The sequence below is a fragment of the Bidens hawaiensis genome, unplaced genomic scaffold, assembly GCF_021521415.1.
Source record: "Bidens hawaiensis isolate Kalapana, Puna unplaced genomic scaffold, B.hawaiensis_p1.1 tig00020665_1, whole genome shotgun sequence".
Classification (NCBI taxonomy): domain Eukaryota; kingdom Viridiplantae; phylum Streptophyta; class Magnoliopsida; order Asterales; family Asteraceae; genus Bidens; species Bidens hawaiensis.
In genome coordinates, this window is record NW_027493169.1 from 291,502 (window position 1) to 306,055 (window position 14,554).

At 34.3% G+C, this 14,554-nt stretch overlaps 1 protein-coding gene and 1 pseudogene across 1 annotated transcript; both read right to left on the bottom strand.

Moving 5' to 3' along the window:
- Positions 1 to 603: 603 nt before the first annotated feature.
- Positions 604 to 1,817, bottom strand: LOC143561362 (uncharacterized). The gene has a single exon (XM_077049472.1). It carries the CDS (start codon positions 1,717 to 1,719, stop codon positions 769 to 771), a length of 951 nt encoding a protein of 316 aa, XP_076905587.1. The 5' UTR covers positions 1,720 to 1,817; the 3' UTR covers positions 604 to 768.
- A 7,919-nt stretch (positions 1,818 to 9,736) lies between these two features.
- Positions 9,737 to 13,637, bottom strand: LOC143561370 (LRR receptor-like serine/threonine-protein kinase RPK2 pseudogene; annotated as a pseudogene).
- Positions 13,638 to 14,554: the final 917 nt, after the last annotated feature.

Here is a 14,554-nt window from a genome sequence, read left to right on the forward strand (position 1 = left end):
TAATGCATTCTATGAAATAAAGAAATAGTAACATAATTTTTGGAACATATTTCATCACAATTTTAGAAAGATATATATATGTTTCAAACATGTAATTTACACAGTTCAATCAATAAGTGTTTTGTGACCAAGGTAGATATATACACAAATGTATAGCTACAAGTTCATTTTTCATAACCAATAATATATTGATATACGTAAAAACTTTATAATTTATGTGTATAAGGTGCGTATAAGATAATTTAAGTACAGTTCAGTACTAGAAGAGAGAAAATGTGATGATTACGTAACCGTTTTATGTGCTTAATTATACGATTGTTGGAGTTGATTATAAGATAATTTAAGTACAGTGGAAGAGAGAAAATGTGGTGGTTACGTAACCGTTTTATGTGCTTAATTATACGATTGTTGGAGTAGATCTCAACATATTTCTGATTTTGAAACAAAACACTAAATTACATAGAGGGTTTAAGAAAGAAACTTAAATGCCTCTGTTCAATTAATCAATTGATCATATAATGTTGCTATCTACAACTCAAAGACTGATGAAATTATTCTTTTATCAATAATATAAAGATTATATATAAGTATACATATAATAAAATAAGTTTAACAATCAACATGATGAAGGAAACCATCAAACCAAAACTTGAATCCAAAACTAACAATAATTAAACCCTAAAGAATTTATAAAGGCAATGAACTCAAGAACGTACCATTACGTCTTCTTATTCCCGTGTTTATTACATAAACAACTAGCTAGCTAGCTCACTTGTTTAGTCCATGCTGATCACCATCATCTTCTGAAGAAAAGAACTTAGGGTTCATGCGCAAATGAAATGGCCGCGTCTCTTGGTTAATTGTATATAGAGATGGTGTGAAACTAGAGCTTGAAGAGGAATTCAGCATTTGAAAATTGAGTTGTTTTGGATCAAACTCGGTATTGGAGTTATGACTGTTTGAAGGGAAATATGTTTGTGTTTGTGTTTGTGGTGGATACATAAGAACATTGTCTTCATGTTGATGAGGTGTTACTGATCCATAGCTTCCAAATTGTGATAATGACAAATTAGAGGGATCCCATTTGAGATAAGAACTGGCTGGGACAACATTGTTTAACAAATCCGGTAAATTCGAAGGATTAGGGTTTCGTTCGAAGAAATTACAAGACGGAACAAATGTTGCATGATGATCATGTTTGTTTCTTGCATCTTCTTGATCATGTTTGTTTTCTTGTGAAGAAGCATTTAGCATTGTTTGAAGATTATGTCCAAAGCTTCCTGGTGGGATTTGAAGAGGTGGGAGTTCATCAATTTCATGTTTGGCAGCATCAAGTAACCAATCGACGGCTTTACTTGGTTGGCTGAGTCCTAGACGGTCTTGGAGATCGTATAACTGGATCGCTGTTGGGACCGAAAGCCTGACTCGCCTGTCACGTAACCCTCTAACCGTACAAACTTTACTATGTCGATCTTTCCCACCAAACGCTCTTGAAACTCGAACAATTCTCGGATCTTTTAGTCTAGACCATGATGATGTAGTGAAGTTTGGTTTAGGATTCTTGCTTCCATCATTAGCAGCTTCTTGTTTCATTTCTTGGTCTGAATCTCTTAAATTTGAAATGTTCATCTTACTTGAGGAATAATAAGTAAAAGTTACTCCTTTATTAGCTTTAAATCTTTCAAGAAAAGGAAATCTGTGAAGGTAGAAAAGCTTCATAAACTCACATATAATTAACAGAAAAGTATCAAATATATGAACTTTTAACCCTAATTAGGGTAAAATACCAAGTACTCATCAAGTACAATGGTTACTAGATGTGTAGAAGGATTTTATTTACTGTTTTTGCCAAAATACACATAGAAAACAAATTGAAGCAGAAAATATGCATAAATTTAGAGTACTAGAACCAGGTATAAACAGAAATATAACCTTTTAGCCAAGAATCAGTTGTTTTTCTTGAACCATTACTTCACTGTATCTTGTAATTCTAGTCAAGAGAGAGGGGTCTTTTGAAGCTAAAAGGTCTACAATTTCACTTGTACTAGTTTTTGAAGTGAACATGTTATTGTAGATCTAGGACATGGTTTTAAGGTGTTTCATGAAAGAAATGAGTAAAGAAATTAAGCTTGAAAATGTTGGAACCATACCTACCATGGCCAATAGGAATGAGATTTTAGTAAAGATTAAAGCAATGACTCGTAGTCCGCCACGTGTTGTACCTTTCTTCGGCATCATAAATAGTTGTCAAGACCTTATATATCACACATTACTTTCGTCACAAGATTATGTTATTGAAGAAATACCCATCATTGACGACAAAACACGTTTAAAAGGTATGTGGCCTAGCTGTATCAAGGTGTATGTATCAAAGTCTGGTAGACAAATGTGTAGATTTAGAAGTATAATTAGATGTGGTACGTCCGTGTAAGCAGTTTAAAAAAAGTACTAATTAAATTAGTCGAAAATAATAATGAGATCCCTCGTTACTTTAATATGACTAATTATGTCTTAAATTGAAAATTGGGTTTGCTTATGAGTTCAAGATATGATTGGGTTGATGATTAACAAGATACCCAATATATATTCTCTTCTTGAGGTTAAGTGACATTCTTTCACAAAAGAATGAAAATGGATCTAGGGTTTGTTGGGATAAAATAGTGAAAGAAAGAGCATATTAATTATTTATGGGGACCATTCTGGACATAATAAAAAGCTGTGGGTAGTGTGCTTTATCGACAGTTTTAAAAGGCAGGATATTTTTTTTTATCCAAAATTTATATATCACATGGTTGGTTCAAAAGATAGTTGGAAACTAATAATTTGTATTCGGGAGAATGTATTTCTTGTATCTATACATATATATTTAGTACAAATTGATCACACTTAACAAAATTAAGAAAATGAAAGTTTTATACTTTTATAAAAACTAGTAACAATCTTTCACATATAGTTTCAAAATTGTTTCTTGGCTCTTTATGAATTATTTTGTAGGTCCTAGCTGCGCCATGTGTTTTATAAAATAATGAAGGAATCATTACCGTAGGGCATAGACGAGAAGGTCACGAGCATTGGTTCATGATCTACATGTTTTTAGTAAAAATAAGTTCAAACTAAATTTTTATGTAGTAAAGATTTTTTTATGGTAAAACAAAGAAATACAAAATAGAATTAATCTTGTAGAGATGTTGGAAAACATATGAAGGTATAATTATTATTTGACAGTTAGTTTGTTAGTAGTTATTAACTTAATATTGTTCTCATTCAAATTACACCTCTATAAATAGATGTGACATGATCCTGCTCTCATATATAAAAATGACTAGGTATAAACACTCAAAACATGCACGCACATAACACAAAACAACACATAAACAACGTACATCTCAACTCTTCAAAAAATATCGAGTGGCAAAAGTTGCAAAGATAGGAAAGGCATACACAAAGGCAAATAAACGAAACACTAAAGAATTTCCAGACCCACCTAGGTCTATACGCTCCCCAACACCTATCGATGCAGGCGCGCCTAATCCCTAAAGTCTATACGTTCTCCTAGAAATCTCTTGCCTTTATCTCACATCTCCACGAGCTCGTATCACAAATAATGAAGAAAATGAAGATAATAATTATAATAAGAGGGAGTCATATATGTTCCTAAAGTCTATACGTCCTCCTAGAAATCTCTAGACTTTATCTTACGTCTCTAAAAGCTCGTATCACAATTACTGAAGAAAATTAAGTTAATAATTACAATTAGAGGGAGTCATGTTCCTAAAGTCTACGTTCTCCTACTAATTTCCTAGAAATCTCTAGCCTTAATTCTACGTCTTCACGAACTCATAATATCACAATTAATGAAAAACTGAAGATAATAATTTCAATAAAAGGGAGTCATGTTGAGGTGTATGAAAGCAACACTAGGAAGACAGAGCTAGTACCCTTTAGAATCATGGATGAGGGACCAATTTTCTTACATATACTTGTCTATCTTCTTCCTCTCTTCCACTATCCTTGGACCACTTCTGCTTTCTTTCTTTCCACAGAGATCTGCATGCACCTTATTCTCTCTCTCTCTCTCTCTCTCTCTCTCTCTCTCTCTCTATATATATATATATATATATATATATATAGGGTCGAGATATTTTACAATAATACCTTAACGTACGATAGGTATGCGAGACGCTCAAAGGCAGAAATACTAAAACGCACAAAAAACGCTCAGTCGGAAACCTAAAACGCTCAAAACGGGTTTCATGAAAAAAAAAGTAAAAAACTGATCGATTAATGATCCAAATCTGGTTTTTCGGTGAATCGATGATTAAATGGGTATGTATTGATGATTCCGAGATGTTGGGATGTGGTTTCATTGATCGATTCGTGGAAAAAATGATTCACGTACTTATTGTACATTAAGGTATTATTGTATTGGATATTTTGCCTATATATATGTGTATTGTATGTGTGTGTACAAATTAAATTGACGTGCTTGGGAGAACCAAGTAGTGTAATTATGTAATTACATCGGAGTGTAATTACACCATAATATAATTATATTATACTATAATTACACTATAATTACACTGCTTGATTCTCACAATTAGCACGTTAATTTAATTTGTATTTGATCCAAACTCTATTTATTCATCTTTTTAATTACTGTTTGATGAAAGAGGTCTATATGAATAGAAAAAGACCAACCCCAGAAGTTTCTTGGATATTAATTATAAGATTATAAGTTGCATGTGTATTATAAAGATGTATATAAAGTGAAAGATAGAAAATAATTTAATAGAAGGTGATTTTGGATTCATGCACTTGACCTTATCTAATGATTAGAAGTAAGAAGCTGCAAAGATATGATTTTTGGTGTGTGGTTTCCATCAATCCGTTTGAAGAAAAAATCTACGACAGATTCCAAAGAGTTGTGTATGAATTTCTACATGAAGAGGTTAGCACAAACATTTGTTTGTTGTATTTCATGACTTTATGACAAAAAAAATGAATGGAAACAATTTATGTATTTATAGTTAGGCTATGTGGTTGTTTTGCAAGTTTTTTTAAGGAATTATAACTAGTGATTATTTAATTGATAAAATAATTAATCACACATTTAAAAAATGGAATATATGCATAGAAAGAGATTTAATTAGGAATAAATACAAGGTTGTTTGATAGCTTAAATGGTTTATACAAAGTGATGGACCTTTGATTAAGTAAACTTAATATTTAAGATTATTATTATTAATTGATACCACAACTTAAGTGGCTGAAATGTCAAAGTGTAAAATATCACCATTGCTAGACTTTTTTTTCTAGAAACACAAATTAGTAAAGTAGTTCTATAAATAAAAGTAGTTCTATAAATAAAAAATATGACTTCTTTAAAACTTAATTCAAAATGTATTGTATGTATAATATAATATAACTATGTTTCTGTTTAATGTGTTTAGTAGTCGTGTAAAGGTCGAGTGTTTGAACTCGATCTTATGATGGAGATTATTTTAAGAGTAGATTAAAGTGTTGTTAAACTAAACCTATTAACCTCGTATAATTATTTATAATTATTTATATATGTTGCATAATATTATGCGTAATTTATTATATATGATTGTGAAATTATTTATAATTGAGCATAAATATGGTGAGGACCATATAACATATATATATATATATATATATATATATATATATATATATATATATATCATTAGTAATAATAAAAATATATATATAATTGTAGTTCTATAAGCATCTTAACTTATTTTGTAGAGTCGGCAACACATGTATTGTTAACACAACTATTGAATCTAAACAAGAGATTTTTAACTAAATGTGTCATAACTAAATGTGTCATTTACTTAACACAAACATACATGTTAGCATGACTAAATATAACTAGCTAGTTTAATAGCACGATCACACAACACAATCCATCTCACACGATTAAATCTAAACAATTTAAGAATATGCGTGATTCGATCTGTGTAGTGTGTCATGACGATTAGTTAACACATTTCAAATCATTAGTTAAATGTCTTATGCATGTCATAAGCAATTACATGAGATGAAACCAATCAACCATTTCATTATACTAAGTGTTTTTTTTTTTCCTAATTTGTCGGTAAATTTTGTGGGGAAAAATCGACTTTTCTAGTAGTGGTTATTTATTTAGTACAAGCATCACTTGGGGTACAATGTAAAGTTCTTAAAAAGCATATTTGATTGGACTTTGGCATGTAATTCTAGTCCTGTAGCTTTTATTCACCACCAAGGTAACTTCATGTTGTTATCTATATACATGATGCAGATGAAAGCAGATCATATACTTTAGTTATACGGTTTCATTGTATCGGTTTTCGTGTTATTCGAATTTTAACTTTTTTTTAAAAAGAAGTAAAATTTGTACCATATTATGTTACAATTTGAATTAAAAGATTCAAAGTTTAAGTTGATACTAATATATACTAAATGATCCAATACAAATGACGCTTCACGTATAAGGCGTACAAATTTCTTTTGCGTCATGATTACACATGAACCAAAAAATTACGTAACATGCATGAGTAATTCCGCATGCTGTAAATAAGTTACGCATGCATTAGACACAAAAAACCATGCAACATGTAAAATTAATTACGCAACTAATTGTGAAATAATCACAGAAACTCTGTTAATAATTATGCAACTTGTATTTTAGTTTTCGGTTTTCGTATGCTTTATACATTAAGCGTCCTTTGTACTATAACTTTCTTCCAAAACCCCAAATAATAGAACATTAGATAAAAAGAAACAAAGAGTATTAAGTATACAAAATAAATAGCCTTTATACACTCTTCTTCACTTCTTCACTCGTTTACGATATAAGGAACACTAAGGGGTGTTCGTTTTGTGGAATTTTTGTTAAAGGAATGGGAAATGGATAGCATGGAATGTTTGTAAAATCTATAATGTGTTCAGTTGGTAAACTTATGAATGGAATTGTAATTCTCCACATCTCCTCTCTTCTCAACTCACCGACCCACTTCATCCAAAAAAAATTGCTTAAAAATAAATCACACCAGAACCCCCCCCCCCCCCCCCCATCCTTTCCCCTCCTTTTCCCAAAAAAAAAATGTTTACTTTTTTTCTTAGTTAAAGTAAAAAATAAAATTATAAAAATTGGAAGATAGCATGGCAGGTTGGGTTGTAGTATGATTAAAACCCAAAAAATATATATTAAAAAATTGGAAGGATTTATCCACTTTCCAATTGGGTATAGTTAAAAAGTTTCATCGGTTTTTATCAGTTTCCGTTTCAAAATTAGAAGGATTTTTGAATTTCATTCAACGTGTAATTTCATTGGAATTCACCTAAATTCCAATTTCATTTTTGCTTTAACTGAACAAGTCATGCCATGGGATTTAAATTCAAATTCCTTTGAATTCCTATAAATTCTTTGAAACGAACATGCAATAAGATTTATTTATAAAAGTATAAATGTGTTACAAAGTATCAAATACTGTAGAAATATATTTATGTGGTGTGAGAGTACTAGAAGAATAAAAGTGGGGTTTGAGTGGAATGAGGATGATGACTAAATCTAGTAAAAAATGAGACCAAACCTTAACATGTTCTCACCATGATATGACTTGTGATCCGCATGCGCAACTATGAATACAACACAAAGAAAATAAGGATTATATATAAATAAACATAGTGTGACTATAGTTGATGTATATGTTATGATATTGATATTGATTATTGTAATGATTATTAGCCATATTTGATGCAGGACCATCTATGGTTGATCGGTTGTGGCTATCGTGGTCGTGAGTGTTGATGGATTGGACTCAAAAATGGATTCACCAGGCCGGTATAATTTTGTAGGTAGTCACACAGGCAGGGTCAGATGAGGCTACGCCTGAAGTAGTCAATATATATATATGTGTGTGTGTGTGTATAGTTGATTTCATTCGATAACCACTATAAGTTTTAAACAATAAAAAACTCAATGTAACAATTTTTTTTTACATTTTTCTTATATACATGTTAAATGTACGGAAACAAAAAATTACAGCTTTGTTTCACACTGAATCAACTTTTGACACATGTGTGACGAACGTTTACATTACAACAATCATTGTACATCTTTAAACGATTCTTTTAATTTTTTCTACTTATTTTTTTAATCAGATTTAATCTCAACCATAAATTCATTATTCAATTAATTGATTGTTGTCCATATTAGTTATTATAGTTTTGCATACCAATTACAAATAATATGTATATTAAATAAGTATAAAAAATATATATACTTCAACATGTATTTTATTCAAAGCAATTTATGATTCTACCTACGCATAGAATTCAAGTTAATGTGAATAAAAAAACAATTGTTGTTTTTCCATTTTATATTGATTTATCTACTAATAACACATCATTTTTTAAGTTTTGAAGATTAAATAGAGTTTGTATTTGATCTATATAGATGAGCAAATAATATAAAAAGATTAAAATGTGCATTTAACATGTTTGGGCCTTTGTCCCCTAATGGGTACATTTTTAAATGGAATGGATCCAAGTATCCAACTAAACTTGTAAAGGCTTTTGTCCATATAGAAAATATAATATTATGTTATTAATCACTTTTGTGGTAAAGTGTATTTTTGTTTTTTTGTGTATTATACAAGCATAAGTTATAAAGAACACACTTCACTAAAATTCACTAAAATGGTAATGGTTCAAACCTTGAAAACGTGGTTAAGAAAAACATATGTTTAAACTAGTAGTGTTCGAGTGAGTTCAATCCCGGTGATAATGAGAACTCAACTCGATATTTATAAGTGAGACAAATATTTTACTCTAGCAAATTTTTAAAGCTTAAAGTTTTTATTTAGTGTGATTTTCGATAGTTATTCTGTTGAGCTTTTTTCGATTGAATTTAAATTACTTATTGGTTTCTATGAATAAATCAAAGACAACGATCATGCAAGTAAACAAGAAAAATATTAACGAGAAAGATGGTGAAGCAGCAGATTTTTCGGTTTAGTCAAGTTTAGATGATCAACAGACAACGGTGTTAAAAAAACAACAGATTAGAAAAACATTTGAGGTCTAATAGTTTAGATGGGTTGGTGCACGGACAGCTAAACATGTTTGAAAGTGTAAAGCGGACTCTTAATACGTAAACTTACAAGAATTGATTAAACTTGAATATTCTTTCAAACTAGTGGGTATATTCTGGTATTTGACCGGGTTTTCCAGGTATTTTCGGGTTTTAACCAGTTAAACTTGGAGCCGGTTTGGGCAGGTCTGGGTCCAGTTCTGGGTACTCTAGGGAGAAACCCAGTATCAAGTCATACACACGGGTCGGATACGAGAAGGTCTGAAATTTGGTATTTTTGCACCTCTATCCGTCACCATCACTGTCGCCGCCACCCATGGCATTAGCCGCCGTAAAATCAGTGAACCCATTTTGATATATTAAAATTAAACGACTCATTTCAACCCGATTTCATTTCGCTCTAATCGCATATTGACCAACAGAATCTGACTAGTGACTTTATAAAATCAAAAGTTTATACAAAAACAAACAAACAATAATGTTACACCAACACCAGTTGCAACAAATCTTCATCTGCACAAATCTGGTCAAAGTCAACAACCATATACACCAATTTACAAACAAATCATAATCAACACTATCATCATTAATTAACACTATTATTAATATTAATTAAAATTTAAAAAACTCTAATAACAAACATTACATTAACACGACGGCGGTTGAAGCTGCTTCAACCGCCGTACCACTTGCTTCATCGTCGGCCTCGTCGACAAAGAATCCACCGTACACACCACCGCAAGAGGCAACACCTCCACCAAATCATCATGCGGGCCCGCATCCCACAACCCGCTAGTAAAAAACTCCCGCGAGTGTCCTTCCCGTAGCAACATTAACGCCCACCCGACAATGTTAAACCCGTTCCCTTAACTTGAAAACGACGGGTCTAACGCCTTTTTATCCGATAAAAGCTCAAGAAGCACCACTCCGTAACTGTACACGTCGGCTTTATCCGATACCCGACACGTCATCGCGTATTCGGGTGCAACGTACCCGAACGTTCCCGCGACCCCGTCGTCGCGTGAGTCTCCGACGTACCCAAAAGCCGAGCCAACCCGAAATCGGATAAGTACGCGTTTAAATCATCGTCTAATAATATGTTACTCGGTTTCACGTCACGGTGAAGAACGCGTGGAACGCATTGATCGTGAAGATACGCGAGCGCTCGGGCTACGTCTAACGCGATCTTGTGAAGGACCCGCCAGTCGACGGCTCTCGTTGAACGTTCTTGTATGAATCGTTCTAAGTTTCCACCGGGTAGGTAGTTATAGATTAAGAACATTTCGGTTTCACTTGCGTGATATCCGATTAACGTCACGAGGTTCGGGTGGCGGAGCCGCCCTAACGTTTTGATCTCCGCGTCGAATTGCTGTATGCCTTGAAACCGTCCCACCGCCAGTCGTTTTATCGCCACCAAAAACCCGGGAGCGATTTCCGCTTTATACGTAGAACCGAATCCACCGTTCCCGATACAATTGCTCGCGTTAAAGTTACCGGTCGACTGTATCACGTTATCGTAAGTTATCGGGACCCGGGTATCGGTAAACACGGTGACTTCCTTTTGGGTTGGCCCGTGGGCCACGGATTTGGGCCGCCACCTGGCGCAGAAAAACAGGACAATTAGAGCTAAAAGCACTGCGAATATCGCGGAAGCAGACGTGATCGAAGCGATCTCGATCGAATTGAAGTTCCCGTTCCCGGTTTTCTGCGGTGGGGATGAAGAATCGGGGTAATTTACAAAATTGCCCCCGGTCGCAATGGGTTCATTCGGCTGTTGGGCTGACGACGAGGCTGCCATCACGGTGTTCGGTACCGGGCCCGATAATTCGTTAAATGAAACGCTGAATTTCTTCATTCTTGTAGTGTTTGTAAGCCCGGTTGGAATATGGCCCGAAAGACGGTTGTTGTTGAGCAAAAGAACGGTTAAGTTTCGCAAATTAACAAGATTCTCCGGGATCTCTCCGGATAACGAGTTTGAAAAGAGTTCAAGAACTTCTAAAGATTCCAGCTTTCCGAAACTTGAAGGAATCGGGCCCGTTAGATTGTTGCGTGACAACGAAAGATTCTTTAGAATCTTGCTAAAGTTAACCGGTATGACTCCGTGTAACATGTTCAGGCTCAAATTAAGCGCGACAAGAGAACCCAGTTCGCCAAAACTAATCGGAAGAGATCCCGTTATTTTATTCCCCGAGGCATCCAAAACCCGCAAAGATTTACAAATTCGACCGATATTTGACGGGATCTCACCGTAAAACCCGTTTGAGCTTATATTAACAACCATCGCTTCAAATTCAGAACATTTATTAAACAAAACGCCTGGAAACCGACCCGTTAACTTGTTTCTACCCACAAGAAACAAATAAACGGACTTCTCGAGTAATCTCGTTCTTCCCGGTGCAACCGGGACCGAACTCAAAGTCCCCGTGAAATTGTTCCCGCTGAAATTATGAATTATTGCGAGATTCTTACTTTCGCTATCTTTTGCAGCTTGAAATGCGAAGTATCTTAAATATACCGACGAATGATCAAACGCTTCACAGGTCGTGTGACGAAAAGACGGAATTGCCCCTGAGAGACAATTGTTACTGACGTCAAACAAAGTCATACACGGGACCGGAAGTTCACCACTAAGCTCTCCGGTCAACTTGTTTGAGCTCAAGTCAACAAAAGCCAACTTCTTGCATACATTCAATCCGAAGATTTTACCGGTGAATAAGTTTTGACCCAAATTGACCATTTCCAAGCTTTTACAACCGCCCCAGTTGTCGGGAAAACGACCCTCCAAAGAAGTTCTCGGAGCCCATAACATCTTCAGTTTCGGCAAACTAGTAATTTCCGAAGGCAACTCACCTTGAAAATAGTTATACTCCTCTTCAGTTCGAGCCAACTAGGTTTGCATAAACTCACCATCATTACCGACACGCGGGATCGGGTTAAACAAGCTTGAGAACACGAGAACCGACAGCTCGATACAGTTTCCGAGCTGTTTTGGTATCGGTCCGCTAAGACTGTTTCTTGAAACATCCAAAACTTGCAGCATTTTAAGCCGACCGAGCTCACTCGGGATATTGTCTTGAAGCATATTTGAATACAATAAAACCGATCGCAATTTAGTACAGTTCGACAAACTGCTCGGAATACCTCCAAGTAAGAAGTTAGCAGCCAGTTCTAAATGTTCAAGATTCTCACAATTATACCCGAGCTCACTCGGGATCTTTCCTGACAGCTGATTAAACGACAAGTACAACCCTTTTAAGCCACTAAACTCGTTAAAGAATCTCGGAATCGACCCGTTTATACGATTTCCAGCCAAATTCAGAACCTGTAGATTCCGCATATTCGATAGTGATTCGGGTATTTCCCCTGATATCCGATTAAACCCTAAATTAAAAACCTTGAGACTCTTCAAACCAATAAATCTCGACTTCAAATTCCCGCTAACCATATTCCCTTCGAGATCAATCACTTCCAACTTCTCCATCCCCCAAATTTCATCCGGGATTTCGCCACTAATATCGTTAAACGGAAGCGATAAAACCCTAATCTCCGAAAGCCTCGAAATAGCAGATGATAATTTACCAATCAACTTAGCATTACTACCAACACAATTCTTCCTAATCCCAAACCCATACAACTCAAACTCATCATATTTACTACAAGTAAAAGAACCCGAGTTACCTCCACCGGTAATACTAATCCCCACGACTCGAAAATCCGACCCGCAAGTAACTCCAACCCACGAACAAATATCCGAATTAGCTTCCGTCCAGCAGGACAACACTCCGGCCGGGTCGGATACGGATCTTTTGAACTCCAGGAGCGCCGATTTGTCGGAATCGTTGCCGGAAACGACGTCGTAAGCGTAAAGAGTGAAGAAGACCAAAATTAGTAAGATGGATTTCAAGGGTTTTTGAAGATGACCCATTATAGAACTCCGAAAAGGGTATCTGAAAATGTAAATCTTTAAGGATTTGACTAAAGGATCTGGGTTTTGGGTTGAAACCCTGATAATTTAGTGTTTTGGGGGTAAATAAGAAAGAAGGTGTATTTAGCTTTTTTGAAGATGACCCATTATAGAACTCTGAAAAGGGTGTCTGAAAATATAAATCTTTAGAAAATTGAGTTAAGGATCTGGGTTTTGTGTTGAAACCCCTAATTTGGTGGTTTGGGGTATAATAAGTAAGAAGATGTTTTTAGCTTTTTTGAAGATGACCCATTATAGAACTCCGAAAAGGGTATCTGAAAGTGTAAATTATTTAGGATTTGAGTGAAGGATCTGGGTTTTGGGTTGAATGAGACTTGAAACCCTAATTTTGTGGTTTGGGGGATAATAATTTAGCTTTTTGATCCATTTTGGTTTTCTGGGTTTGGGTAATTTTGGAAATGGATTAAAAAAGTCAAATGGTTTAAGAGAGAGTGTTGTTTTGGATTTGAACCTTTATCTTTGGGTTATGTTTGTTTTGCCCCCTCAATAAGAGGGTGATTTGATGTGTGAAAACTTGACTACCATGAGTTTGATGTGTCGATAATCTGATATTAATACTTGGTGTCCTACAAATTCAATTCTTGATTTTGAATTTGTGATAGATCCAAAGTTAAAATAAGTATGTTGAGAAGTAAAAAAGAATTTGGTTTAACAATTTGTTTTATACAGTGGGAACATTGGTTATTTAATATAAGAAAACTTAGCATCAGGAGATCTTATTTATGGAATACATTGATATAAGCGATCATGCTCATCAATGCCGAGAATCAACACGTCTTCATTTCCTTTGTTTTTGACACATTCAGGTTTCTTGCCTCAGAAGCTATTACGTTTCTGAAAAGAGTTTAACAGGTCGTGCACAGTAACTTATTGACGCCAAAGAACTGTAAATTTGTTTTCAGTAGGATCGAGTTTTTCATTTAAAGGGGGTGTTGGCGCAACTTGTTGCCCGCTTACCCACATCTCTATTGTAATTGGATAATTTTGTTTAATATGATTAAATTCCTTCATTTCACTATGAAAAAAAATGTGTCATGTTTGATGTACATTTTAAGGCATTATTATTGAAAAGAATGTATGGGGGCTACATAGTTGTCTTTTAATGATATCAATATGTATCATTTAAAGATAGAGTGTGTTTAGTTCACATAAAATACGTCTCTTAATAGTTTATGGAACATTTCGATTGGTAAGTTTTAGAAACATGCTAAATCATTCACATACTACCTTTTAATCGGTCAGCTGACTAGGTTTCTTAGTGACTCGGCACAAGATTACCAAACAACCCGTAGTTATTTTTAGTGTCTTTTTGTTCAATTTTTTTTAGTGTCCTTTATTATTACTTCATAGTACATAAAACTATCTCTATTGTGATATTACTAGAAAAATAATCTCTCTTACAATATAGATGAAAAAACTAATAAAAAAAATCTTATTATTAGGTTTGAAAACAGGTAAATAATGCA